The following is a 27796-nucleotide window of genomic DNA, read 5'->3' as shown; positions in this document are numbered from 1 at the left end:
CACTTTGGTGGGGGAAAACACCAATTCCTGCGGTTTCAGTCCCTGAGGAGCACTGTTTCCCCCTGCCTTGGACCTGGGCAGGAGAGTGAAGGAGGGGGAAAAGTGTTTGTGTGACCCAGTGGGGGGTTGTGGGTGCGTCTCGGGCAGGGTTTGAGAGGGATGTAGAACTCAGAGGGGATAGAATACTCATTGGCACGTGTGGGATGGTGGCTTTGAGACTCCTGTCCATGGTTTGGCTGCTGTGGGGTAGAGGAGCATGTATGTGGACATGCATGTTGTGGACATATGTGTATACATGTGCTTGGGGGGTTGGACATGTGTATCTGTGGGAACGTGTATTGATATGTATTGATGTGTGCACACATGAGTATGTGCATCTGTTTGGGTGCTTGTGCATGTCTGCATATATAGACATGCACATGCATCTGTTGGGAGTGTAGATGTGTGGGCAAGTACATGTGTGTATTTAGATGTGTGTGGGTGGATGCCTATGTGTGCATCTGTATGTGTCTGTACATGTGCATGCATGTAACAGCTTGGATCGGCAGAACAGAAGTGATTGTGTGCCTGTACTTGGCACTGGTGAGGCCACACTTCAAATACTCTGTGCAGTTTGGGGTGTGTCTAGAGAAGGGCAACAAAGCTGGTGAAGGGTCTGGAGAAAGAGGCCTTGTGAGGAGCAGCTAAGGGAACTGGGGTTGTTTGGAGAAAAGGAGGCTGAGGGGAGACATTCTCCCTCTCTATAAGTCGCTGAAAGGAGGTTGGAGAGAGGTGGAGGTTGGTTGTCCCTAGTAACAAGTGATAGGATACTAGAAAACAGCCTCAAGTTGTACCAGGGGAGGTTTAGTTTGGACACTAAAAGAAACTTCTTCACTGAAAGGGTTCTCAAATGCTGGAACAGGCTCTACCTCACTCCTCAGGGAGGTAGTTGAATCCTCATCCCTGGAGGGGCTTCAAAGATGCAGAGATGTGGTGCTGAGGGATGTGGTGGCACCAGACTTGGTAGAGGTAGATAAGGGTTGAGCTCCATGACCTTAGCGGTTTATTTTCTAGCCAAAGCAGTGAAATGATTCTGTATGCAGATGTGTGTACATACGTCTGCTCGTATGTACCTGTGCCCCTGCATGTGTCCTTCTGCACAGCTGTGCACGTAGGTGCATGCGTGGATGTGTGTGCGTGCACATACATGTACGGCGGTGTGCAGGTATGGGCGTGTACGCCTGCGTGCCTAGACGCCTGCGGCTGTGCGTATCGGTGTGTACGAACCTATAGCTGCGAGCACACCCACGCACATGCCTGTCCCCCGTGTACACCCGTGGGCGTGCCCCCCCCCGTCTGCGCTCACCCGCGGCCGCGGGGCAGCAAAGGGAGGCGGTCCGCAGGAGCGTGGCCAGCAGCGCACGGGTCCCGCGCAGGGGCCGCGAGCGGCAGTGGGAGGGTGTGGCCAGGCCCCCCGCGGACCGTGGGCCAGGCGCCGCCCAACGGGTGGGCGCGTTGCTGGGGAGCAGCGGGCCAATGGGAGCGTGCGTTGCTGTTGCCCGGGGGCGCGGCGGGCCGAGCCGGGCCAGGCCGGGCCCGGCGGAGCGATGAGCGGGCCGCGGCGGCCCGGCAGCCATGGAGATCCGGTGTGGGGGGCTGCTTTTCAGCTCCCGCTTCGACTCAGGCAATCTAGCACGTGTGGAGCAGGTAGACCCGACCGGTACCGGCGGGGGCCCAGCGGGTCGGGCTGCCACGCTTCCCGCCGCCGACTACGAGTTTAACGTCTGGACGCGGCCCGACTGTGCCCACACCGAGTATGAGAACGGCAACAGGTAACGGCACGGTGGGGGCCTGAGGGAGGAGGTGGCGGCTGCGGGGTTCCCCTGAAGGAGGTGTCTGGGGTTCCCCAAGGAAGGAGGCTGGCAGGATGCAGGGGTCCTGTGGGGAAGAGGGTTGGCAGGGGGGGCAGCTGGGGTGGCCCCGGGAGGGGCGGCCTCCGGGGAAGGGGGCTGGTGGAGGGGTGGCTGTCAGGGTACCGAGGACCCGGGAAGGAGTGGCTGGTAAGGTCGAAGGACTGTGGAGAGGGATAGGAGGAGCGAGCAGGGTCTGAGATGCCCTGGGAAGAGGGGAGCTTGTGCTATCTGTGTTCCCCCGATTGGAGATACCCTGGGATGCTTAGTGGGGTTGTGTGTCCGCCCGGGATCTGACAGGCTTCTTGCGGAGCGGGTGCTCATGGGGCTGGATGACTGGTGAGGTTGGAGGGTCCGAGAAGGAGAGACTGGTGGGCCTGGGGACTGACCCGGCGCTGCTGTCCCTCCCCAGGTCCTGGTTCTACTTCAGCGTGCGGGGAGGGGCTCCGGGGAAGCTGATCAAGCTGCACATCCTGAACATGAACAAGCAGAGCCGGTTGTACTCTCAGGGCATGTCCCCCTTCGTGAGGACCCTTCCTGTGCGGCCCCGCTGGGAGCGCATTCGTGAGCGGCCCAGCTTCGAGGTACGGACCCGGGCCTTAGGGCTTGTGCTGTGGCTGAGGGTACCTTTGTTCAGGGTGGGGGGCATTTCCGGGAACACAGATACCCCTCGTTCACTGTGCCAGGGTGACCTCCAGCCTTCTGTGGCAGGATAGGATGGCGTGGGCAAGTGGCTGGTTTGTATCTTAGCAGCCCTAGTGGAGAGGTGCGGGAGGTCAGTGACAAAGCCGCCTCTTGGGGCTGAGTACTTGGGAGAAGAGAACCCAGCGGCTTTTTTCTCTACCAGCCAACTCTGTCTGAGTATTGCCTCCCTCTAGGTGATTTCCCATTTCTGGCGTAGGAGAAACCACTGACCAGCTCCTGAGGTGTGCCTGGGGCTTTCTTTTCTATTGGTCAGTTGTCAAAGTGGGCAGTAAATGACCCTTTGTGACATGCTGCTGTCAAGAGTGTTGGTGCCCCATGAGGGGAGCAGGGGGTGAGAGCCCTGGGAACCAAAGGTGGCAAGAACAGCTACAGGGGCAGGTTTTCTCTCACAGCCCTGTTGAGCTCTTTGGACCTCAAAGTTTGCTGGTCCTAGAGTTTTCTGGCCTTGGCCTGGTAGGATATGCCTGGGAAGGGTCCCTTGTAGGTGCTCTGGGTTGTGCTTGCTCTGTGGAGAGGCAGTGATCCCTATTTCTGCCCCACAGAACAGGGGCCAGAAAGCATCTCCCCTGATCCAGGAGGGGTTGATGCTTGATACTTGATTTGGTCCATGCCAGTACTAGGGAGAGGCACAATGGAGAGCTGAGCCCTGTAGCACTTGTGAAATGTGTGAAGTGTGCCCAGATTGAACAGCTTAACTTCTGACTGCTGATGGTGGGTACAAGGACCACAAAGAACCCTTGTGGGTTTTCCAGAGAGCTCTCCACCTCTCTTGCGTGTGCCCAATGACCAGAAGGAATCCCCTGAGCTTGCCAGAGCGCTCTCTGGACATACAGTGAGGCTGGGGACATGAGCGCTCCAGGGTGAGCAGGGACTGAGGGCTTTGTAGTAAGCAGCTTGGTGTTTTGGGGATCTCAGTGAAGTGGGCTGGCATCTGCTGGAGCATATCTTTGATTCCTGTGCAGTTAGAGAAGGCCTGCAGGCACTGCCAATACCTGAGGGAGCCAGAAGAGAATTGGGGCAGGGGGCTGTGGTGGCCATGGCTGCCTGTCCCCTGCTCAGGGGGTGGCTCTGTGTGGCCGTGGTGGCTGCTTGTGGAACCTGCCTGCGCTCAGCCTCTGCTCTGTGTCTCCCAGATGGTGGAGACGCAGTTCGTACTGTCCTTCGTGCACCGCTTCCTGGAGCACCATGGTGCCACTACCTACTTTGCCTTCTGCTACCCATTCTCCTACTCGGAGTGCCAGGAGATGCTGGCGCAGCTGGATGGCCGCTTCCAGGAGTGCCGGCACATGTCTCCCAGCAGGTGCGACCCTCTGGTGCCCCCCATTCCCAGCCCTCTCTGCTTGGCTTTGCATCCCTAGTGGAAGTGCAGTGGGCTGAAAGTCAGAGGGGGTTCCCTGAGTCCTCTACTCTCCGTCCCCTTGTAGCTGCTGGATGCACCAGCAGCTGCAGCAGCTCCTCCCCAGCATGTGTGTCCAAGGGGTTTCCAGACAGTCCTTTGCTGCTGTGGGCAGAATCTCCCTGGTATTCTCAAGGGCAGGAAGAGGCTGAGGAGAGGCTGTTGCTGCAGCCCTTGGTTTAAGGAGAGAGGATTCTCATAGGCCAGGACCTTGTTTGCTTTCTCTCTGCTGGCTGCGGAAAGGTCCAAGCATCTCTCTTCTCCTGCTCCCTTTCTCTGCAAGCTGCTGTGGCAGGAGGAGACCTCACTGTTCAGAGTAGCCCCAGTGCTAGGCTCTCTGTGGGTCCTTCTGGGAAGCTCCTCTGCTCTCATGAGCTTCTTTTCCACAGTCAGAGGAGAACTTAATGCCTGGCTGAGGGGATGAAGGGAGAGAGTCATTCTTCAGTGTTTGTGGGTAACTGTCCTGCCACCCTAGAGATGCTCCTTGCCCTGCGTCTGGGATCACAAATACCTTTTCTCAGACAATAGGTGAGCAGTGGTGCATTGGAGGGGTTTGTGATGGAGAGTGATGAGAAATTCCAAACCTGACAGTCAATAAGCAAGGATCTCAAGGAAATATCATAATCTATGGGTCAAACTTACCTACTGATGTGAGGACACCAACCACTGGGATCATGGCAGGGCTGAGTGGTCCTGGCTGAACTCTGGTAATGAGGCTTCAGGCCCACTGGTGCAGCAGGAGCTGCCATGGCCACTGGCAGGCTGATACAGGGATCTCCACACCATGGTGGTAGTCAAGCACTCCTCTGTGCACCATCAAACCCTCCAGTCTAAGGCTGGAGGCTAGTCCTGCAGCAGCACCTGACTGGTGCCTAGGCTGTGGGTGACCCAGTGCCTACCTCATTTTCCCTCTTAGATGAGTGGTTGGAGGCCAAGCTCAGGGCTGTAGAGAATGCCCCCTGCCCACCTAGGAGCCACCTTTGCTCCTTGAAGGTATCTCCAGCTGCCCAGAATGAGGCTTGGGTGCCTTGTCCCTCGGTGCCCAGCCCAGCAGCACACACGGCCCCGGCTAAGCCACTTTCTTCCCTGATGGGGAGGCTCTGACCTGTGCGTTGGCAGCTGATCCCTCCTCACCCTGCAGCCCCCTTGACTCCGTCTATTACCACCGGGAGCTGCTCTGCCACTCGCTGGACAAGCTACGAGTTGACCTGCTGACCATCACCTCCTGCCACGGCATGCTGGAGAAGCGAGAGCCCCGGCTGGACAAGCTCTTCCCAGACACCAGCACTCCCCGGCCACGGCGCTTCACAGGGAAGAGGGTAAGTGCTTCCCAGCAGACTGTCTGATGGACTCCGTACCCCAGCCTTGTGTCTCTGACTTGAAAGGTTTCATAGCATAGAATCACAGAGTCGTTTTGGTTGGAAGAGGCCTCCAAGATCATCAAGTCCACCCAGCATTATGTCACCACTAAACTCTGGCCCTCAGCCTTGACAACCTTTTCAGAGAAGACACTGTTGCTCATGTCCAGCCTAAACCTTCCCTGACACAACTTGAGGCTGTTTACTCTTGTCCTGTCACTTATTACTTGTGTGAAGAGACTGATCCCCCACCTTGCTCCAGTCTCCTTTCAGGAAGCTGTAGAGAGGGAGAAGGTCTCCCCTCAGCTTCCTTTTCTCTGGGCTGACCACCTCCAGTTCTCTCAGCCACTCTTTTGATTTGTGCTTTAGAACCTTCACCAGCTGTTTTGCCCTTCCTTGGACACTCTCTAGCACTTCCATGCCCTTTTTGGAGGAGGGGCCCAAAACTGAACCCAGTGTTCAAGCTGCAGCCTCACCAGTGTCCAGTACATGCATACTGTCTCTGCCCTGGTACAGCTGGCCATGCTATTGCTGATTCAAACCAGGATGCTGTTAGCCTTCTTGGCCACCCGGGCACACACTGACTCACTTTTGACTTGCTGTTGACCAACAGCCCCGGGCCCTTTTCTACTGGGCGCTTTCCAGCTATTATCCTGGAGGGCTGGAGCATTGGACTGGATGGAGATTGTGCTGTGGGCACCACTGTCAGGAGTGCATCCACTCATCACCATGCAACCCTCTCTGGCTGCACCACACATGTGCTCGTCTGGACACAAATTAGTGTCTTGTTACCTCTGCAGCTGCACAGAACTGGGATGAGGGGATGCAGCTCCTGCTCAACCTCCCACCAGGTGAAGGGCTTTTCAGGAGGTGTTGTATGTTGCAATCAGGCTTATTCTGGGCTTTTCCCCTGGTGCACCTCTGTTGCTGTGGTTTCTCCTGGCAGCAGCTGGAGAACTCCTGTCCCCTTGGTCTCATGCAGGGATAACCAGCTTTGGTCTAAGCAGGACCTGGGAGAGGCATCAGGCAAAGAAACCACTAAAAATGTTGTATTGCCACACATGGTACCTGGTTGTCTGCTTCCTATAGAGACCTTGGCTACTTGTTGGGTGCAGGGGGCCTTGCTGCAGAGCAGGAGGGAGCCCTAGGAAGCATTTGACCTCTCAGCAAAGGCCATCACATCTTGGGGCAGACAGGAACTGTCCCATTGTCCCTGTCTCTTTGCCCCAAGGTATTCTTCCTGAGCAGCAGAGTCCACCCAGGAGAAACACCTTCCAGCTTTGTCTTCAATGGATTCCTGGACTTCATCCTGCGGGAGGAGGACCCCCGTGCCCAGATGCTGCGGCGGATGTTCGTCTTCAAGCTCATTCCTATGCTGAACCCTGATGGGGTGGTGCGAGGCCACTATCGGTGAGAGATCACTGGGTCAAATAGGGTGCAGGCTGGTCTGGTCTCTCCTGGTTTGGAGCCTGATCTGTGTTTGATGGTGGCTGGCAAGAACCATCCTGGGTCTGCGGAACAACCTGGGACTGGTGGATGCAGCAGCCTGTCCCTGCTGCTCTCTGATCTGTGTCATGACCTGGGACTGCAATGCCTGTGTAGGTCATCTCCTAGATGAGGGTTTTCTAGCTCAGGCAAGCAACACTGACCTGTGCCTTTGAGGTGCTCAAACGCTGACCTGTCCTGTCCTTGCTCCCCCTGGGGTGCTGGAGAGAGACCATAAAATCACTGAATTGTGCAATGGCTTGTATTGGAAGGGATCTCTAGACATCACTCAGTCCAATCCTCCTGCAGCGAACAGGGACATCTTCAACTAGATCAGGTTGTTCAGAGCACTGTCCAACTTGACCTGGAATGATCTCAGGTGTGAGGCATCTACATCCTCTCTGGGCAACCTGGGCCAATGTCACACCACCATCAGTGTGAACAATGTTTTTCTTCACTCTAGTCTGAACCTCCCCTCTTTTATTTTAAAACCGTCAGCCCTTGTCCTGTCACAACAGCCCCGGCTAAAACATCTGTCCCCAGCTTTCTTATCAGCCCTCTTTGAGTACTGAAACAGGGAAACCTTCTCCAGGCTGAACTCCCTCTGGCTGTCCTCTTAGCAGAGAGGTTCCAGCCCTTGGATTATGTTTGTGGCCTCCTGTGTCCGCTCCAACCAATCACTTGGGCTCTGTCTCACTACGGCCAGGAGAAAGTTTCTCAGTTGTGTTGGGGAAGAGTCTTTGCCTACCAGATGTTTTGGCCCCAGGACAGCACTCAAAGCTGTGGCTGTTAGGAGGAGAGGTCATGTCCTTGCCGAACAGCCATTCTCTCTGATGAACCTCATATCTCTTCCACTCTCTCTGCAGAACTGACTCCCGTGGGGTAAACCTGAACCGCCAGTACCTGAACCCCGATGCCGAGCTGCACCCTGCGGTGTTTGGGGTCAAAGCTCTTGTCCTCTACCACCATGTCCACAGTCGCGTCCTGCCAGGCTCTCCTGACTGGAGGACCTTTGTCTCCCCACTCAGCAACAGCTCGCTAAGAACAAAATCTTCCAACCATTCCGTCCGCAGCAGCGGCCCGTTCCCAGAGGCTGCACTCTTGGAGCTGGAGAAAGCCAATAACCTCCGGAACTCGCCCAGCTCCTGGCATGCCGGCAGCTACTTCAGCCCTTCTCAGGAAGCCCCTCTCTCGGGAGCACCGGGCAGCACAGGCCGCACTGGCTGGATCCTCCCATCAAGCCACACCGCAGAGCACTGTGAGGAGGAGGCTAGGAAGCCCCTGCCAGCACCTCTTCCTGAAACCATCCTGCCCCAGGACAGTGGACTGGCCTACTATGTGGATCTGCACGGACATGCCTCCAAGCGTGGCTGCTTCATGTATGGCAACAACTTCAGCAATGAAAACGATCAGGTGAGGCGGGGAGTAGGAAGTGATGTGAATCCCAGAATCCCAGCATGGTGAGTGTTGGAAGAGACCTTTGGGGATCATCCAGTCTGAGCAGGTTCCAGAGCAGGCTGCCCAGACTCATGTCCAGGTGTTCAGAGAAGGGCAACAAAGCTGGTAACGGGTTTGGAGCACAAGCCCTGTGAGGAGAGGCTGAGGGAGCTGAGGTTGCTTAGCCTGGAGAAGAGGAGGCTCAGAGGAGACCTTATTGCTCTCTACAACTACCTGAAGGGAGGATGTAGCCAGGTGGGGGCTGGTCTCTTCTCCCAGGCAACCAGCACCAGAACAAGAGCTGTGCCAGGGGAGGTTTAGAGCGGATGTTAGGAAGAAGCTCTTCACAGAAAGAATGATTGGCCATTGGAATGTGCTGCCCAGGGAGGTGGTGGAGTCACCATCACTGGAGGTGTTTAAGAAATTTGATGGGGTGCTTGGTGCCATGGCTTAGTTGATTAGATAGTGTTGGATGATAGGTTGGACTTGATGATCTCAAAGGTCTCTTCCAACCTGGTTAATTCTATTCTATTCTATTCTATTCTATTCTGTTCTTTGGAATCTCTCCAGAGGAGTCTCCACAACCTCTCCAGGCAGCCTGTTCAATGGCTCCAGCACCCTCACAGGAAAGAAATTTCTCTTCCTGGTCAGATGGAACCTCCTGGGTTCCAGTTTGTGCCTGTTGCCTGTCATCCTGTTGCTGGGCAGCACAGAAAAGGAGTCTGGCCTCATCCTCTTACCCCCTGCCCTTTAGATACTCATCAGCATTGAGAATATCCCCTCTTAGCCTGCTCTTCTTCAGGCTAAACAGTCCTATGTCTCTTAACCTTTCCTCATAGAGATGCTCCAGTCCCCTCAACATCTTCAGAACCTTCACTAGACTCTCTCCAGTTAATTCCTTGTCAGCCAACACCCCTGAGTGTCCCAGAGCTTGGCACTGGTGATGCTGGAGCAGGTTGAAGAGCTGTGGGCTCCCCACAATGTCAGCCATATTCCTCTCTGTGTGCTGCAGGTGGAGAACATGCTGTTCCCCAAACTCATCTCCTTGAACTCCCCTCACTTCGACTTCACGGGCTGCAACTTCTCGGAGAAGAACATGTACGCGCGGGACAAGCGGGACGGGCAGTCCAAGGAGGGCAGCGGCCGCGTGGCTGTCTACAAGGCCCTGGGCATTATCCACAGGTAGGCAAGGCTCAGATGCTCGCCGTGCGGCCCTGCCAGTGGGCCTGTCCTAGCACTCCACCATCTTGCCAGGTGCAGGGTGTTAAGGAAACTGTTTCGTTGGGGCAGCAGAGTCCTTTGTGGCTCTCTCGGGGGTTGGGGCTGGCTGGGAAGGGTGCTGTAGGCAGAGGCCAGGAGACAGCCCTGCTGGGTGCTGCCACCTTCCTGAGCCCACAAGCCTGACTCCTTTCCCTCTAGTATCTCCTGTTCACATACAGCCTGCAGCTGCTCCAGTTTCCTGTTCTCACTGTTACAGAGCTGTTTGTGTGCGGTTTTCCAGAAGGAATTCTTCTCTTTCGCAGCTGTTTATGTCTGTATTGAGCTGTAGTTAAAACCTTTTTAGCTGTAATGAGCTCAGATTCCCCAGACTGCCCACGTGAGGTTGCTCTGCAAGATTCCAGCCTCAGCCATCTGTGATTCTGCGAGACAGAATCATGGAATTGTTTTGGTTGGAAGAGACATTTAAGATCATTAAGTCCAGCCATTAACAGAGCACTGCCAGGTCACCACAAAACCATGTCCCTCAGCACCACATCTACATGGCTGGAAGCAGCCACTCTGGCTCTCTGGTACCCCCACAGCCAGTCCTTCCTTTGTCATCTGTTTTGAAGCCTGGTTCTTTGAGTCAGAGAGTCACAGAATCATTTGGATTGGAAGGGACCTCCCAAGCCCATCTGGTCCAACCCCCAGCAATGAGCAGGGACATCAACTAGAGCAGGTTGCTTAGAGCCCTGTCCAGCCTGACCTGGAAAGTTTCTAGGGATGGGGCATCTACCACCTCTCTGGGCAACCTGTGCCAGTCTCACCACCCTCAAAGTAAAAAATTTCTTCCTTCCATCTAGTCTGAATCTCCCCTTTTTTAGTTTAAAACCATCACCTTCTGTCCTATCACAACAGGCTGTGCTAAAAAGTGTGTCCCCATCTTTCTTCTGGACCTCTTTAAGTACCAAAAAGCCACCAGAAGGTCTCCCCAGAGCCTTCTCCAGGCTGAAGAATCCCAACTCTCTCAGCCTGTCCTCACAGCAGAGAGGTTTCAGCACTGAAGGTGGGGTCTCAGCAGAGCAGAGGGGCAGAATCTCCTCCCTCACCTGCTGGTCATGCTGCTTTGGATGCAGCCCAGGAGACAATTGGCTTCTGTGCTGTGAGCGTACATTGCCATCTCCTGCCCAGCTTTTCACCCACCAGCACCCAAAGGCCTTCTCCACAGGGCTGCCCTCCATCCTTCCATTGTCCAGTGTGGACTGATATCAGGGATTGCCCTGACCCAGGTGCAGGACATTGCATTTGGCCTTGTTGAGCCTCAGCAGTCCCGTGCCTCTGTCCTTGGCACACTTCTGGCTTCCACTCATTGCTTCTTTTTTTGTCCCCTCTTTTATTCTTTCCTCAGCAGATGACAATGTGCAGCACATGACACAGGTCACAGTCAGTGCTGCAGCTTGATGGCAGGAGCCATGCCTTTTCCCCAGACTCCCCTAGAGCCTCCCCTCCTGGGACTGGGGGACACACAGGCTTGGGGTGACCCCAGCTTTGTCTTCTGAGCGACATCTGATACATTAGGTGATGTGGGGCTTCTGTGTGCTTCACAGCTACACGCTGGAGTGCAACTACAACACAGGGCGCTCAGTGAACAGCATCCCTTTGGCCTGCCATGACAATGGACGTGCCAGCCCCCCACCCCCGCCCACCTTCCCCTCCAAATACACCGTGGAGCTTTTCGAGCAGGTAAGGGGTCCCCAGCAGTAGTGGGGGGCAGGTCTGCGCAGCCCTTTCTGGGAAGAGGTTTCACATTCCATTCTACTTCTGCATCCACGAGTTCCTGTGGGAACCCACAGAGTGGGTTTGGCGAGCTGTGAGAAGCATGGTGCTCTTGGTGTCAGTGCTGTAACCTGGCCATACATCCCAGCCCACACTGGACTGTGAGTCCCTCCACCACTAGCCCTAGCCCCAAAGTGCTTTGCCCACTGGCTGAGCTGGAGACTTCTGCCCTTGGCCTTGGAGGCAGCCCAAGAGAGTCCCTGGTTTCTCTCCACTGAGCATGGGGTTTACCTGCTTCTCTGTTGGCCCGTGTCTGTGAGCACCTGGCCCTGCGTGTGCTGTACACCCAAAGACATCCCATGGGATCAGTCCTCCTGCCAGGGAGCTCACTGAAGCCTATGCTGGAGGTGAGATGAGCTCTGGGGAGCACCTGTCTGCCTCTGTGCCTCAAGCTCCTGTGAGCTGCTGCTCTGCCTGGAGGCCCCTCTCACTGGTCACCGCTTGCCCCGGCAGGTTGGGCGAGCCCTGGCCGTGGCGGCCCTGGACATGGCCGAGTGCAACCCCTGGCCGCGCATCGTCCTCTCGGAGCACAGCTGCCTCAGCAACCTGCGCGCCTGGATGCTGCGTCACGTGCGCAGCATGAAGGGCGCAGGAGGGGGCCCGCGGCGCAGAGGAGGTGCCAGGACCCCCCCCCGGAGCTCCACGTAAGGGCCTGCCGGGTTGAGCGCTCAAGAGCTGCAGGATAACGCCAGTTAGAGATGATAAATGAACTCCAAGTGAGTTACCCTGCAGCTAACGATGCCGAGGGTTGTTTGCTTGCTCTCTCACCCCGCTGGGGCCCTGCAGGGTTTGCTCTGTGCCCTGCAGGGTTTGCTCTGTGTGCTGCAGGTGTGGGTGTCTCTCAGCCCCGTGGCATCGGGATGCAGCTATGTGGGGTCAGGCTGTTGGGGGTTCACCTGGGAAGAACCATGGAATGATTTGTGCAGGAAATTCCTTTTAGGGATCTAGTCCAACTCACCTGCATTGAGTAGGGACATCTTCAGCTAGATCAGGTTGCTCAGAACCCTGTCCAGCCTGACCTGGAATGTTTCCAGGCACCATCTACTGTTTCTCTAGTCAACCTATCCCAGTGTCTCACCATCCTCAGCATAAATAATTTCTTCCTTATATATAGTCTAAAGGGATGATCTGCCTGCAGATACAGCCAGCCTCTTCTACTTCCCCTCTCTACCCAGCCTGATCTGATGCTGGATGGGAATGGGTTTGGGACTAGAGGTGAGGAATAGGACTTCTGAAGCCACACTGCTACTCTGAGCTGCTGGGACAGTGATAAGCAGCACTGTGGACTGGGGTCTGCTACTGCTGGTGACAGCCCCATGTCACAGAATCATAGAATCTTTTTGGTTGGAAGAGACCTTTAAGATCATCAAGTCCAGTCATTAACCCATCACTGCCAGGTCACCCCTAAACCATGTCCCTCAGCACATCTACACAGCTTTTAAACCCCTCCAGGGATGGGGATTCCACCACTGCTCTGGGCAGCTGTTGTAAGACTTGACAACACTTTGCAGGGTTGTCCAACCTAAACCTCCCCTGACACAACTTGAAGCTTGTTTCTTTTTGTCCTATTGCTTGTTCTGTGGGAGGAGAGACAGCCCCCCACAATGTCTGGGCTGTTACTGGGGACAAGTCTGGGTCTCTGACCAGCTGCAGGGAGCACAGAAAGGACCCCTCCCCACAGAGCTGGGCTGAACCTCCCATTTCTTGCCCCTTCCAGCGGGATCCCCATCTCTGCCTCCGATAACGTCCTGTCCCGCGCCAGAAGCTTCAGCAATGGCACCAGCGGGAGCGGCAGCAGCCAGCAGGACTCGCCGCGGCTCAAGGCCTCTCCCAGCTTCACCTTCGGCTGCAGCAGCCCCTCGGCTCAGGCCGCCACAGACCAGAGTGCTCAGCATGGCAGCACCCCAGCCCCGGCTGTGGGCAGAGGTAAGCTGGGCCAGGGGCTGCTTGTGCGCCTGATCCGCCATCTGTCGAGCTGCTGTGCCAGGCCACAGCCCTGAGGAGAGCTCCTTCCAGCATCATGTGTGCTTTGATGTCATAAACGTGGGTTTGTGTGCAAGAGGTGTATGTGAGCTGCTGCCCCATTCCCTCAGAAGGGTGCTGGATGCCCTCTGGGCTCAGCCCCACACTCTGTCCTTGCCTGGGTAAGGACAAATATCAACCTGTGGCTTCTGCTGCCCAGCTTCTGCCAGGAACCATGAGGCTCAGGACAGAAGCTCAGGGCAGCAGCAAAGTGGCTTCTGAGAAAGCCAGCATAGAAAACCTCCACTCAATTTCCTTTGGCCTCAGCCACTCTCAAAGCATTCCTGAGGCCTGTGGGACACACCAAAGTGCCTTTTCCCTTCCCAGGCACCTGCTGAGCAGCATTTGATCTATCACAGCCCATGGCTCTGGCAGAGCTTCAGTCACTGGGGGGCTTGGAACAGGCAGTGAATGCTGGCCAGGGGGTTCCAAGTTGCCAAGGGGCAAGGGCTCAGTGCTGCTGCAGAGCTGGCCCCTTGGGGGCTTGGTGCTGATGATGATGGAGGAAACGCCAGTGCCACAGTTTGCTCTGGGCCAGCCCCACAGGCCCCCAGATAAGGAAACAGGGCTGGACTGAATGCCCCAGTCTGCTGTGGGGTTCTGGGCTGGGGTGAGCACTGAGGTATCCAAATGCCCAGTGATGGGAGGTGTGTGGGTGAGGGTCTGCTGTTGGGGTGTGACTCTGGGTGCAAGTCTGAAGCTGTCGTGGTGTCGTGGTGCTGCTCTCGGGAGACATCTCATTGTTCCTGACTGTCAGCTGGTTTCTTGTGCTCTGCCTGTTTCTTGCCTTGCTTAGTCCCTTGTATTTGCTCTCCAGCACTGTGTAGTGACTGTTTCTCCTCTGCCATGAAAATGTGGTGGGGAAGAAATAAAATGTTTCTGTTCTTATGGCCATGTTGTAATGCCTGTTCCTTCTGCCGTGCATGCATGGCCGGCCCTCAGCCAGTGGGACACCAGCCCTGGCTGCCAGGGGTTGGATGACAGTTTGGCACTTGAGCAGAAACAGACTCTGTGGGGCTGGAGGGGGAAGACTTTGTCTCAATAGGACTGATCACCATTCTGCTGCCCTAGCCTGTGCTCTCTGCTTGCTGGCTGCTGTCCACTGCCTCTGGATATGAGTGTCAGGTGGGGCATGCCTAGCTCCTGTCACTGGAATATGGCTCTTCCTTCCCTGCCCTGGCATTGCCTGGCAGATTTGCCTTCCACATGTCCAGCCTTGCTGCCAGCAGTGCCACTGTTTTCTGAGCGTGAGACCCTGGCAGCACTAGCACTGCTGTGTCCATGCAGGGAAACATGACCCAAGAATGCTTTGACCACCCAGCTTTGCCTTACAAGCCTCACAACACTGCCCTTCTGCCTGCTGTCCTGACATGGTGCTGGGGTACTGGCACAGACTCTCCCTTCCCCAGACAGCTGAGAGGGAACCGGGAATGCTCAGTTCCTGCCACCAGCCCTCGCATGATGAGGCAGTGGTAAGAAGGCACAAGATGAAGACACTGTCTCCTGGTCCTGTCCCATCCCTCCCCTTCCTGCTTGTCTCCTGCCATGCCCCGAGGGCCAGGGAAGCTGCTCTCTTGCTGCTGTGGCCCTGCAGGACAGCTGTCCTTGATCACACACAGGATGTCCTGCTGCTGGGGCCCTGACAAGTGTCAAGAGATGCATCCCTGTCCCAGCTGCTTCCTCACAGCCTCACAGGAAGGGAGCCCTTTCCTAGTGGGCTACAGCTACAGCCACAGCCCTCTGGCACAGCATGTGCCCAAGCAGTCTAGAGGCAACCCCCACTGGTGGAGCCAGTGGCACTGCTGTGCCAGGTCTCGTCTCCAGCTTCCGTGTCTGAGGAGTAGCAGTGCCTGGGAGAGGCTAGGGAAGGGAGAGGCACGTCTCTGAGCATGGGACCCCCTGGTGACCCTCCCAGCTGCTGCTGGCCTTTGCTGGCTAGAGTTTGCCACCAAGAGATGCTGTTTCAATTGTGCTGTGTCCCAGATTAAGGCTTGTCCCTCACTGGTACCAGCTGCTGTGTAAAGCCACAACTCAGAGAAGAGCTTCTGCCCATCACGAAGCTGCCCCAGCACAGGCACTGCTGGCATCTGGCACCTGTCTGCTGTTGTTGCAGACTGGTTTGCTGGGGGTTCCAATGGCCTGCTCAGGCATTTCCCATGTTGTCCAGGAGACAGTGTCGTGGTGTCATCCTTGGACAGCTCAGCCACCCCCCAGCCACACCTAGCACATGCTCACACACTGCTCTGTCTGCTGTCTTGTGCCACAGCCCAGCCACAGCACATCTTGGTGAGGGCACCAGCTCCAACATTTCTTTCCACCGCAGCGCTTGGCCTGTCCACACTGAATGGCACCACCGTAGCTCTGTGCACCCAGGGCAGGCAGCCAGTGCCCCTGCCATAGCTCACCCACCCTGGCACTGAGCTCTATCTCATTTGTCACACAGGGATTCTGTCAGCAGGCACCTGGACAGCACCCAGCACTGGCACCAGCCACCGACCACAGGAGGCCCAGCATGGTGCAGGACACATGGCAGCTGTCCACAGTACAGCACCACTACAGGTACCACTGGTGGGGTCTGGCTTCTGAGTCCTGGGTGAGGGCTATCCCATGGCTCTGCCAGCCAGGCCTGGGGAATATGGAGCTGTGGTGGGAAGTACCAGGACATATTCAGGTTGGACTCGATGATCCTTGGGGTCTCTTCCAACCTTAGTTATACTGTGATACTGGTCCCCAGATCCACTGAAGTGTGGGACTCAGAGACTCATCTGTGGGTCTGAAAACCCCCATCTGTCAAGCTCAGAGATGCCCCAATCCATCAGGCTCTTCCAGGAGCCTTTGCTCCATATTCATAGTTTTCTGAGCTGCACCTTCATGTTCCCTGAGCCATGCAGCCCCTCTCCATGTAGGGGTCTTGCTCTGAAGGACCCCCAGCCGCTGTGGGGAACTGCTGCGAGGCCAGGGTCAAACACCCCTGCCAGGCACTGAACCCTCATCTCCCCTCCTTGTAGGTACTTCCGATGAAGCTGGATGCCAGGAAAGCCTATGAGCAGCCTGGGTAGGTGCTGGCATTGGCCATGGTATGGGGTCACCCTTCAACCAGCCTCGAGGCTGCCCACACCTGGGCAGTTAGAGCTCCATGCAGAGCCCTTGCTGCAGGGGAGTCTGAGCAGAGGCACCCCTCCACTGCTGGCAGCCTCCTCAGGAGCATCATGTGGGTTCTCCACAGCCTGGGGGTGCCCTCTGTGCGCCCCAGCAGGATCCCGGTGCGGAGGAAGGGGGCAAGCACCTTCGACAGCACCACAGCCCTTTTCCAGGCTGGGGAGCAGAGCCAGAGCGAGCACCAAACCGTCCAGGCACCACCAGGTAGGGCACAGCACAGCGCTGGCACCAGGGCTGCCATAGTAGACACTCCAGCAGGGCCTGGCACCATGCTGGGGCCAGCCTCACTACTGATGCCAGTCTTTGTTCCCACAGGGCTGTGCCAGGAACCCCCTGGAGGAGTGCAGAATGCCAAGGGACTGTTCCTGTGCCAGGGCAAGGGGCTGCACCCCCAGGTATGGCCCTGTGGTGTTGGGGGACTGCAGCTTTGCTCTGCCATCTGCTTGGGCAAGGGCTGTGGCACCGGGGAGTGGGCTCCAGCCCCTCTATGTCTGCAGCCCCTCTCTACCTTGTTGTCCCCTACTGCAGCACCCACCAGGCCACGCCACAGGCCGTGCTTCGCTCAGCTCCTACCGGCACCTCCTCTCCTTCTGCGCCGAGGCCTGACTACAGCCACTGGCACTCACCAGGTGGCACCATGGGCCACAACGGTGCACGGGGCAGGCCCAAGGCCCCCCCAGACCAAAGCAGCAGCAGTGCAAAGCCCGCTCCTGGCACAGCCCAACGCTGTCTCTACCCCCTGCTGCAGCCAATGCCACCCCTGGTGCTGACTCACGTGGCTGGCCACCCTGGCAGCTCCCCAGCAATGAGAGCCTCCTGGCCCTGGATGGCCCTGCTCCTCCTGTGGGACCGGCAGAGGGACTCAGTGGGGGGCAGCAGAGATTTTTACATCATATGGTTTTATCTGGTATTGTTGTGTTTGTTAAAGTTGGTTTGGAAGAAGCTCAGCGTCCTGCCTCACTGCAGCACCACAGTGATCCTGCAGGGCTCCAGGCTGTGCTTGGACGGTCCCTGCTCCTCCATGGCCACTGTGTCACGGGGCGGTGCAGCTCAGCCCTGTTGGGGGGAGAGGGGTGAGTGGTGGTGCTGGCGCAGTGCTGGTGTGGGCGCCGGTTGTGGGCGCCGGTGCCTCACCTCATGTCACCTCACTCCTGCTTCTTGGGGTTGTTGACGGCCACATAGTGGTAGAGGACAACAAGGAGGAAGAGCGACACGCCCAGCATGTTGGCAAAAATGGCGAGCTGCACGTCTGTGATCATCCTGCCGGGGGGATGTGCTCACAGCCCACCAGTACCACCGGCCCCAAGCCTGGCTGGGAACTGCACGTTGGAAGGGGACATCTGTATCTCACTCCTGCTTGGGACATCTCCTTCGGGGCCAGCCCCCCTCCCCCGTTTCACCCTGAGCCCCTTTTGCACCTGGGACTGGACTTCCCCGGTAACTCCCACCCAGGTCAGGACCCCAAAACGGTCACGACTGGCACCCTTATGCCCGAGCCCGGCCGGGACCCACCCCGCGAGCCCCTTCCCACTCTGCATCGGAAGGACATGATACTACCAGTACCCCAGGGCAAGACCTTGTCCCACCCCACCTCCCCGCAGAAGCACCAGCACCCCTGGCTCCAGGGACCCCCGCTGGGCCGTCCGACCCCAGGACAGGACAATCCCGAGCCCCTTCCCACCCGGAACTTCCTGGTCACGACCCTCTGCTATCCCCCCACCCGGGGCTGGGCCCCCCAGGACCCACAACCGGGACCCCACTGCGGGGCCAGACCCCTCAGTAGCCCCCACCTGGGGCAGGGCCTCCCGCCGCCCGCACCGAACGCCCCCCGACCCACGAAGTCCCTAGGACAAGCCCTTTCCCCCCCGAGCCTCACGCGCTGCCGGTCCCGCCGCTACCGACACGTCTCCTTGCGCCGCGCGCCACTTCCGGGGCGGGGCCTCGGGAGCACCTCGGCCACTCGCATCCCGCCGCAGGCTCTGCCGTGACGTCACGGCGCGTTCCCGGCCACGTCGTGACGCCACGGCCGCCGATCCCCTTTCTAAGGGCTCTCATCACTCAGGCTCGGCGACACCCCGGCCCTGGGGCTGCGGTGACGCCACAGCTGCTGGCCCCAGACCCGCAGTGACGCGGCGGCTTGGCCTCAGCCCCGCGGTGGCGTCACGGCCCGGCTCACCCCATGGCAGGGGATGGGACGCCCCTGGGGCACCCCCCACCGGGAGCGTCCTGCCCGACCCCGTGCCTGTCCTCAGGAGGGGAAGAACTGGAGCCACCGCAGCCCCCCGCGCCCGCCCCCCGCGTTGCCTTCCCCGGGCCCCTCTGGCCGCCGCCGCCTCCATACAAGGCCTGGCGCGGGCCTGGGGGCGGGGCTGCGGCGAGCCAGGGGTGGGGTCTCGGCGCGGCCGTGGCTAATTATAGCTGATGGAGTGGGGTGTGCCTGCCGGGCTGTGCCTGCCGGGCTGTGCTGGGTCAACAGGAGCCGTGCTGGGATGAACTGAACTGCTCGTGGGCTGTGTTGGGGTGTACTGGGGAATGTAGGGATGCACTGAACCCTGCTATTCCGTACGGGGGGCCACAAGCTGGGTGGGGTCCCAGGAATGAGTCCACTCTAGGGGTCCTGCACCTCTACTTCACCGCAGAGTCCCTATGCCTAGCACCCACGAGCCATGCTGGGAACAGGACTGGGTTCTCTAGAGGATGAGAATCATAGAATCATAAAATCAATAAGGGTGGAAAAGACCTCAAAGATCATCAACCTGTCACCCAAGACCTCATGGCTACTAAACCATGGCTTCAAGTGCCATGTCCAATCCCTGTTTGAACACCTCCAGGGACAGTGACTCCACCACCTCCCTGGGCAGCCCATTCCAATGGCAAATCATTCTATGAAGAACTTCTTCCTAACATCCAGCCTAAACTTCCCCTGGTGCAGTTTTAGACTGTGTCCTCTTGTTCTGGTGCTGGTTGCCTGGGAGAAGAGACCAACCCCCACCTGGCTACAACCTCCCTTAAGGTAGTGGTAGAGACCAACAAGATCTCCCCTGAGCCTCCTCCAGGCTAAACAATTTCAGCTCCCTCAGCTCTCACATTCCCTTCCCGGCTCTGTCTGGGGTCCCCTGTGTCCCACCATCCCCCACACCCTTCAGCCGCCCAGCTGCCGGCAGCTGTTTGTGCTTAACCTGCCCACGATGAGCCCCAGAGAGCAGTGGGTTCCCGCGCTGCTCTGCCAGGCCATGATGTCACCCTGGGGCTGGGGCCAAGGCATGATGTCACTAGGAGACTGCTACATCATTTGTGATCTGGGGAAAGCCATAGTGTCACTCCAAGTCCAGGGCTCAGGCAGGGCAGCTACTGTGTCACCACCTGCTGCTGGTGACTGTGCAAAGAGCAGGGTGTTGTGTGACACTGCAAGGAGATGGCTGTTGTGCGATGGTGTCGCTGTGCAAGGAACTTGGTGTTGCATGTCACTGTGTAAGGTGCAGGGTGTTGTGTTATACTGCCTGAAGTGCAGGGTGTTGTGTGATGGTGTAGCTGTGCGAGGTGCAGGGTGTTGTGTGATGGTGTGTCATCTATGCTAGGAGCAGGGTGTTGTGTGTCACTGTGTGAGGTGCAGGGTGTTGTGTGATGCTGTGGCTGTGCGGTGCAGTGACTGTGGTGGTAGCACCATCAGTGCTGGCTGCCTCAGCCCTGGCCCCCTGCCCGGCCTCTCTGGCTACCCCCGTCCCTCCTGCCCGGCCTCGCCGCGGCCGGGCCTAACGAGAAGCAGATGTGCAGGCAGCTGCGGTGGCGGGGGCCAGCGGGGGCTGCGGTGCCCAGCAGAAGTCGGGATGCGCCGGGGGCTGCAACGAGGAGGAAACGGGGGGCCCCTGGGACCCCGGTATCGTGGTTGTCGTCGGTGGGCAGCACCGGGGCGGCTCTGGAGGCGAGGGGCTGGCCGAGGCGCGGCCAAGGGGAGGGCAGAACCGCCGTGCCGAGCTGAGTTGAGCCGAGCCGTGCTCGGCGGCACACAGCCAGGAGGGACGGACGGAGCCGCGACGGGACGCGCCATGAGCTCCTGAGCTGGGCCGTGACCGCCGAGCCACGCCGTGCCACGCTAAACTGTGCCGTGCTGTGCCAAACCGAGCCGCGCCACGCTGTGCCGAGCTGTCCGCTCAGCATGGCCCCCTGGCTCTGGCCGTGCCTCCTGGCCGCCCAGGCCCTGGCCGTCAACTTTCCCCCCAGGTACAGCCTCTACACCAGGGGGGCCACCTCGCTTGGTGTCGGTCAGGCCACAGTCCCGCAGGGCCCCGCCGCGGCCCACAGTGGTGCCCGGGTCGCCAGCCAGCACAGGTAGGAGCTGTGACCGCCGGGACATGCCGGGAGGGGACAGAGGCATCGGGGGAAGTACTGCCACCTCCGGCTGTCGGGGGGAGGGGGCGGGCTGGGGTCAGCCGTCCACCCTGATGTCCCTGGGACTGGCTAGGTACCAACACGTGCAACATTCAGCTCGGGGTGTGCGGCAAGGGACAGCAGCTTCTGTCCCTGCTGGGCGCTGCCATGCCGGATGCTGGGGGCACCCCCCACCTCATGGAGGCTGCTCCTACCCCTCCCTCACCCGCTGGCCCCGGCGCAGGCAGCTGGTGGGCGTGGGCAGGGGGTGCACGTGGAGGACACGGGACGGGGTGGGGGGTCTGCAAGGGGCTGAGGGCATGTGGAGGAGTTGAACCTGGGGGACCACAGATGCAGCTGTGAGACCCAAGCGTGGGGGAGCCCCGTGAACTGCACTGTAGGGGTGCCATGGATCCTGGGGCTGGTCCTGCCTCGGCATCCACACACTCGTGCTGTCTGGGACAGGACAAGGGGCCCAGACCCACCCTGTCCCCATCTCTGCCTATGCCATGCTGAGGACTGACAACTGGTACCGTGGGGCTGCCTGGAAAAGGTGGATAAGGTTCAGGCACCCCCAGCACAGCCCCGCAGTGGGGCACGGACATGGTTTGCCTGCTTTGGGGGCATAACGGCGTTTCCTCACAGGCTGGGGTGCACAGCGACCCCTCCCAGTGCTCAAGGGAACACGGGGTTGTCCCCATGCCCTGCCCTTTCAGGAGGTTTCCTCTCTCATCCCATATTCCACATCCCCGTTCCCATCCCATCTCTGGGATTGGGGCATCCTCAGTCCTAAGTGCTTGGGGACCCTAGGGCAGCCTGGGGGGTCCCGGAGTTCCGCGGGTGTGGGGCTGATGGGGTACAGTGAGGCCGGGAAGGGGAAGGAATGGGAAGGGGGAGGCGAGGGGGGGCCGTTGGTCGGCTCAGGAATTCCCGGCGGCCCCCGGGGAGCAGCTGGAATCCAGCCGGGGCTGAGGGGAACCAGCCGGGCTGACGGGAACCGGCCGCGGCTCCGCGCCCCACCGCAGCCCAGCAACCGCCAGGGGAGCCGGGGCCGGTCCCGGGGGAGCTGCCCGGGAGCTGCTTGGTGTGGGGCTGCTCGGGGGCTGGGTACGGGGCTGAGCTGCGGGCTAGGACCATATAAGGCGCTGCCGGGGACCCTGCAGTCTGTAGGGCTGGACTGGGGTCCCACATCATGGAGCTGGAGTCCCTGCGGCTTGTGTGGCTGGGCAGGGAAGGAAGGGATCCGGCCCATTAAACCGCAGCGCTGGGCCGTGACGGCTGCTACTGGTGGGGCCGGCTGGGCGAGTGTGGGGGCAGCTGGGGGGGGGGGGCGGTGTGTGCCGGGGGATGCCTGGGGCAGGGCATGCTGGATGAATGCCGGGACAATGCCTGGTGTGTGCCAAGGGTTGCCAGGTGTGAAGGACAGAGATGCCAGGTGTAAGCCAAGACAATGCCCCGTGTGTGCTGGGGGATGCCTGGTGCATATGTCAGTGTGTGCCAGGGGATGTCCACTGTGCTGGAATGATGCTGAGCATGCTCATGGGGTGCCTGATGTGTACCAGGGGATGCCTGTGAGGGTAATGATGCCTGGTGTGTGCTGGGGGATGTTCAGTGTGTGCCAGGATCATGATGAGTGCATCCTGGGGGATGCCTGTGAAGCAGATGATGCTGGATGTGTGCCAGGATGATTCCCAGTCCAAGACAGGGGATGGCCTCTGCATGCCAGCTGGACATTCTGACCCTTTCCTGCAGGAACTGGTGTGCCTACGTGGTGACACGCAGTGTGAGCTGTGTGGTGGAGGATGGCGTGGAGAGCTTTGTCAAGCCAGATTACCAGCCCTGTGCCTGGGGGCAGCTCCAGTGCCCCCGTGTCCTGGCGTGAGTAGGGCTGGGGACTCTGAGGGCTGGGGGAGCTCGCACAGAGCTGGCTCTGGCCATGGTCCGATCTCCTCCACTGCTGGTATTTATCCACCCCGGGGTCGTGTTTACTTTTTCACAAGAGCCGGATGGCCTCGAGCAGTGGCGGAGGGGCGGGGGTGGGGGGATCAGCCCTTACTACTGCCTGGCTGGCAGTCCCTGCCCAGGCGTATGCCAGGACCCCCAACACATCTGGTACACTCTATGCCCAAAGCAGGTCTCTCCATGCCAGTGGCTCACTGGCTGGTGATAGGGTTAGGGGGCCAGGCAGATGCAGCACCCTCCAGCTGCTGATGGTTGAGCAAGCAGCCAGGCACAGGCTGGGGCCTGGCTGTGCCAAACTATGACCAGACCACAGCCTGTGTTTGGTTTTGCTCCTGGGTGCCCAGCTCTGACCTGCTGCCTGCTGCTTTTGCACACACCTGGAACTGGTGATGCTGGCACAGCCTGAGTGGGGACCCACAGGCAGAGAACATGGGCAGGGGCCTGGGTGCAGGCAGGGAGCTGAGTGTGGGCAGTGGGCTTGTTGTAGATAGGGGCCTGCATGCAAGCAGGGGATTGATTGCAGGCAGGGAACTGGCTGCAGGCAGGAAGCTGAGTGTGAGCAGAGGGCTCAGTGTGGGCAAGGCTCTCTCACCTCCCCGCCCCTGCTTCCCCGTGATCAGGCCTGCTCCCCACACCTGGAACTTCCACCCAGTGCCCCAACCAGGGGCTCCCATGTTGACCTACATTGTGCCAGTGTCTCCTGTGCCTGCAGGTACCGCACCTTCCTGCGGCCCCGCTACAGGGTGTCGCAGCGGACAGTGTCCGAGCTGGCCTGGCGCTGCTGCCAGGGCTACTCGGGGGAGGACTGCACGGAGGGGCCAGCATCAGCACCCCCCCAGCCCACCAGCCACCCCCGGCCTCAGCCCGGCCGTCCCACGCTCTCTGGTTTTGGCAACCCCCTCAGCGGCCTGGGGGGAGAAGGTAATGTCAGAGATCAGGGCGGGGAATGCATGCTGGTGGGGTGTCCGCAGCGTGACCATGACCCTGCCGGTGCGGTGGTAGGTGGTGGTGATGCCGAGAAGGTGCGGCGGCTGGAGGAGCAGGTGCGGCGTCTGAGCGAGCAGGTGGAGGAGCTGCGTGCTGGGCAGGAGCCGCTGACGGAGCACCCGCACCGGGCGCCGGCCGCTGGCTTTGAGGGCGAGCAGCCGGCTGATGCAGCCGCCCCAGCCGAGGTGCGGGAGGCTCTGAGCCACGTCCAGCGGCGGCTGGAGGAGCTGGAGAACCGCCTGCGACGTCAGGAGAGCAGCCGGGAAGGGCCGGTACTGCCATCAGGCCCGGCGCTGCGGGAGCTGGAGCGACGGCTGCAGGAGACCTGCGCTGCCTGTACGGCTGGCACCGAGGGGCTACGGCGTCAGGCGGCCGAGGACAGGGAGCGCATGAGGGCTCTGGAGAAGCTGGTGGGCTCGGTGGACCAGCGCAACCGGGATGCGGTGGAGACGGTGCAGCGGCACATCAGCAGCCTGAGCAGCCGCCTGGCCCCTGCTGCCCCCCCGCCGCCAGACGCTGAGCTGCACCGGCGGCTGGCCGAGCTGGAACGACGTATCGAAGCCCTGCCTGCGGCAGCAGCGGGACGTGGTGGGCAGGGCCCGGTGCTGGCTCGGCGGTTGGCAGAGCTTGAGGGGAGGCTGAATGCCTCGCGGGCCGGCCCGTGGCCCCTAGAGCCAGAGGGTCGGCACAGTGGGATGCCAGCACACCTGACCAACCTGAGCCGGGTAGTGGAGGGGCTGGTGGCCAGTGGGGCCAAGTATGGTGCCCGCCTGGACGAACTGGAGGGGCTGGTGGCTCGCTGTGGACAGCCCTGCCCGGCACCACAAGATCCGTGGGCCGGGCAGCTTGGTCCCATCCTGCAGCAGCTGGAGCAGCGGCTGCAGGACGCCGAGGGTCAGCTTCGGGACCTGGGGGCTGGTGGGGATGGGGTGGCCGGGACCCTTGGAGGACTGCGGGAGTTGCTGGGGGCGCAGGGGGAGGCCTTGGGGCGGCTGGAGGGGCAGCTGGAAGTAGGGGGGTCCCTGGCAGAGGAGTTGGCACAGCTCCGCAACCGGACAGGGCAACTAGAGGCCAAGCTGGGGGGATCAAGTGATGACCTCTGTCCCCAGTCCTGCACCCCGCTGTCACCCCAGGAGCTGGAGCAGCTGCGGGCTGAAGTGGATGCCTGCACTGCCGCATGCCATTCGCCCCAGCCTGGCCCTGCAGAGCCGGAACTGGAGCCTGAGCCTCCACTTGATGGGTTCAGCACTTTCGGAGGCACCTCATCTTTGGAGCTGCAGGGGCTGCGGGGCGAGCTGTCAGGTGCTCTGCTCGCCTTTGCCAGGCTGAATGCCACGGTGCAGGGGCTGGAAGATGCTTTGGATGAGCAGGACGCTCGGCAACGGCATCTGGACACCATCATTGACCGCATCGTGGCCGAGCTGGACACAGCAGCGGCGGCGGCAGCAGAGCGGCAGGCTGAGAGCGAGGAGCGGCTGGAGGCGCTGGTGCGGGAACTGGTGCGACAGGCAGGGAGCTGCCCCGCTGGGCTGGAGCCGCGGCTGGCCAAGCTGGAGGGAGTCTGTGAGCAGCTGGAGGCTGTGTCTGACGGGCTGCGGGGTGTCCGTGATGGGCTGAGCCGGCACGTGGCTGGGCTGTGGGGTGCGGTGCGGGAGCTGAACGGCACAGCTCGCACCAACGCTGCCGTGATAGAGAAGGTGCTGGAAGCCCAGCTCCCGCGCCGTGTTGGGGCCCTCAATGCTAGCCTGCAGCAACTGCGTGAGGAGCTCCAGCGTCTGGGACAAGCAGACCTCACCGGTGCGTGGGGACATGAGGTCTTGGGGACGTGGGGCATCAGAGGTGCTTGGGGACAATGGTGGATGCGTGGGAACATGGGGACGCAGAGACACAGGGTGTCAGAAGGGTTGCTGGGGGGAGTGGGGCTGGGGGAACAGTACTTGGTGACAGCGGTGGAGGCATGAGGACGTGGGGACACATAGGCATGGGGGCACCAGGACAGAACTGAGTGGCACAGAGCTGCAGGTATGGTGCTTAGGGACAATGGCAAAGCTGTGGGGACGTGAGGACACAGGTCACCATAGAGTAAGGAGCTGGAGTGTAGGGACATGGGGATCCAAATCATGATATGGGGGCTCAAGGTGTGGGGATGTGAGGACACAAGCCATGGGAATGTGGGTGAAGGGAAGTGCTGTGGTGCTGGGGCAGCTCTAACCTCATCCTCCCTGCAGGCCCCCCTGGCCCTGCTGGCCCCAGGGGTGAGATGGGCCCCCCTGGCCCTGCTGGGCCACCAGGGAAGGATGGAGAACAAGGCCCCATGGGCCCCCCAGGTAAGAAGCAGTCCCCACAGCGGGGTATTGCTGGCATGGCTGGATCCTGTGCCCTGGGGGTCCTGCCCTATGCCACCTCTGCAGCCCCTCTCCTCCCCTTCTATTCTAGGGCTGCCTGGAGAGAGAGGTAGGACTCGGGGGCTTGGGGAGTGGGCATGAGAGAACAGGGGGTGGGCTTGGGTGGCTGAAGGGCGTGGGGGAGGCTGAGAGACTGGGTGCTGGGTGATGAAGGGGCCTGGAGTGCTTATGGTCTTGGGCTGAGGGTCTGGGTGTTTGCAATGGCAGCTGGGGGTGTGTGTGCTTGGGGCAAGGGGAGCAGGGGCTGGGGGCATGGGTGTGTGGTTAATGGCAAGGGGTATGGACAGCAGTGGGGCTGGCAGAGGGTGGGGGGGGTAAGGGGCTGTGGCTGCTGGGCTGTGGGTACTGGTGGGGAGCAAGGGGTACTAGACTGGGGTGCCTTGTCTTGACATGGTGCCCAGGCGAGGTGGGGGAGCCGGGCTCTGTGCCCCGCATTGCCTTCTCGGCTGCCCTGAGCACCCAGCGCACGGAGCCTGGCACTGTCCCCTTTGACCAAGTCCTGCTCAATGATGGTGGAGCCTATGACCCTGAGACTGGTGAGCATCTGCAGCATGGCCATGGGGGAAGTGGGGCAGAAGGGACTGTGGGTTGTAATGGGGGTGTAGGGTGAAATGGGACTGTGGGGTGGGATGGAGTTGCAGTGGGTTCTGTGGGGCTAGTGATGGCTGCAGTGGGGGCTGTGGGTTGGATCAGGACTGCATGGTCATGGATGAAGTGTGACCCTGGAGTGTGATGAAGGGCAACAGGAGAGGGGGGGTCTCCTCAGTGGGTACTGTGCACTAGGGTGCTATGGGGGAGCCTGGGGGTTGCCAAGCCTGTTCAAGGTTGCTTTCGGGGTCCCTGGGGCCAGGGCTGGCACTGACACCTGCACCCACCACAGGCACATTCACGGTGCCGGTGACCGGGCGGTACCTGGTGAGCGCGGTACTGACAGGGCACAAGGGCGAGAAGCTGGAGGCTGTGCTGTCACGCTCCAACCAGGGCATTGCCCGCCTGGACTCAGCCGGGTTCCAGCCTGAGGGGCTGGAGAAGGAGCCGGTGGCTGCCTTGGGGCCCAGCCCTGGTGCCCTTGGTGTCTTCAGCCTCCTGCTGCCACTCGCTGCCGGCGAGACCCTCTGTGTGGACCTGGTGTCGGGGCGCCTGGCCCACGCACCTGACGAGCCCCTCACTGTCTTCAGTGGGGCCCTGCTCTATGACACTGACGAGCCCTAGAGCTGGTGGATCCCCCAGGGAGGGTCCCCCCAGGGACCCTCTGACCCTGCCACCCAGACAGGGGAGAAGAGCCAGGCCAGGGGAACCCCACATCCTGGTGGGGCATCCCATCCCCACCCTGTTATTTATCAGCACCCCCCACCCCTCGCTGCCCCGATGCCAGGCACCCCTGCCCCACACTGCCCACCCCCATCCACCCACACCACCCCTGTTCCCCACTGCCCCCCACCAAATAAAGATGCGGCACCGGGTTTTGTACCCACGGCTCCGGCTCCTCCCTGCACCTGGGTGCAGCCCCACGATTTATTGCCTTAGGGCAGCCCCAGGCCTCACCACGGAGAGCAAGAGGCCACAGGGCAGCCCCCGGCATCGGCC

The 27796-nt window shown here is 60.0% G+C and overlaps 3 protein-coding genes across 5 annotated transcripts; 2 read left to right on the top strand and 1 right to left on the bottom strand.

Moving 5' to 3' along the window:
* The first annotated feature begins 1535 nt into the window (after positions 1-1535).
* On the top strand, positions 1536-16446 carry AGBL5 (AGBL carboxypeptidase 5). 2 transcript variants are annotated; one of them, XM_054179826.1, is made up of 12 exons: positions 1536-1811; positions 2302-2473; positions 3728-3894; positions 5132-5309; positions 6580-6758; positions 7700-8246; positions 9283-9452; positions 11078-11213; positions 11760-11950; positions 13024-13232; positions 15772-15887; positions 16337-16446. In XM_054179826.1, exons 1-12 carry the CDS (start codon positions 1615-1617, stop codon positions 16385-16387), a joined length of 2313 nt encoding a protein of 770 aa, XP_054035801.1. In that variant the 5' UTR covers positions 1536-1614; the 3' UTR covers positions 16388-16446. The 2 variants fall into 2 exon arrangements, 1 of the variants encoding a protein (XP_054035801.1); XR_008463172.1 differs by lacking the exons at positions 15772-15887; positions 16337-16446 and having other exon boundaries at positions 11760-12022; positions 13024-13139.
* Positions 16447-17411: 965 nt separating this feature from the next.
* Positions 17412-18488, bottom strand: OST4 (oligosaccharyltransferase complex subunit 4, non-catalytic). 2 transcript variants are annotated; one of them, XM_054179824.1, is made up of 3 exons: positions 18359-18373; positions 17622-17806; positions 17412-17543 (listed from the first exon to the last, which is right to left on the bottom strand). In XM_054179824.1, exon 2 carries the CDS (start codon positions 17744-17746, stop codon positions 17633-17635), a length of 114 nt encoding a protein of 37 aa, XP_054035799.1. In that variant the 5' UTR covers positions 17747-17806; positions 18359-18373; the 3' UTR covers positions 17412-17543; positions 17622-17632. The 2 variants fall into 2 exon arrangements, with proteins under 2 accessions (XP_054035799.1, XP_054035798.1); XM_054179823.1 differs by having other exon boundaries at positions 17413-17543; positions 18364-18488.
* Positions 18489-20156: 1668 nt separating this feature from the next.
* On the top strand, positions 20157-27642 carry EMILIN1 (elastin microfibril interfacer 1). The gene is made up of 8 exons (XM_054179825.1): positions 20157-20816; positions 22608-22733; positions 23530-23738; positions 23820-25601; positions 26033-26131; positions 26241-26258; positions 26611-26745; positions 27090-27642. The coding sequence occupies exons 1-8, from the start codon at positions 20644-20646 to the stop codon at positions 27419-27421; spliced, it is 2874 nt and encodes a 957-aa protein (XP_054035800.1). The 5' UTR covers positions 20157-20643; the 3' UTR covers positions 27422-27642.
* Positions 27643-27796: the final 154 nt, after the last annotated feature.

Source organism: Dryobates pubescens, chromosome 3 (assembly GCF_014839835.1).
Source record: "Dryobates pubescens isolate bDryPub1 chromosome 3, bDryPub1.pri, whole genome shotgun sequence".
Taxonomy (NCBI): Eukaryota; Metazoa; Chordata; class Aves; order Piciformes; family Picidae; genus Dryobates; species Dryobates pubescens.
This window is presented reverse-complemented; position numbering and strand designations above follow the sequence as displayed.

What these genes read in the sequence shown, in the direction of transcription:
- AGBL5 (XM_054179826.1), top strand. Translation starts at nt 1,615, where the DNA reads ATGGAGATCCGGTGTGGGGGGCTGCTTTTCAGCTCCCGCTTCGACTCA. An exon ending in GAGTATGAGAACGGCAACAG is followed by an intron (nt 1,812 to 2,301) that starts GTAACGGCACGG and finishes GTCCCTCCCCAG; the next exon opens with GTCCTGGTTCTACTTCAGCG. An exon ending in AGCCCCGGCTGTGGGCAGAG is followed by an intron (nt 13,233 to 15,771) that starts GTAAGCTGGGCC and finishes TTTGTCACACAG; the next exon opens with GGATTCTGTCAGCAGGCACC.
- OST4 (XM_054179823.1), bottom strand. Translation starts at nt 17,746, where the DNA reads ATGATCACAGACGTGCAGCTCGCCATTTTTGCCAACATGCTGGGCGTG.
- EMILIN1 (XM_054179825.1), top strand. Translation starts at nt 20,644, where the DNA reads ATGGCCCCCTGGCTCTGGCCGTGCCTCCTGGCCGCCCAGGCCCTGGCC. An exon ending in CGGGTCGCCAGCCAGCACAG is followed by an intron (nt 20,817 to 22,607) that starts GTAGGAGCTGTG and finishes CCTTTCCTGCAG; the next exon opens with GAACTGGTGTGCCTACGTGG. An exon ending in CAGTGCCCCCGTGTCCTGGC is followed by an intron (nt 22,734 to 23,529) that starts GTGAGTAGGGCT and finishes CTGTGCCTGCAG; the next exon opens with GTACCGCACCTTCCTGCGGC.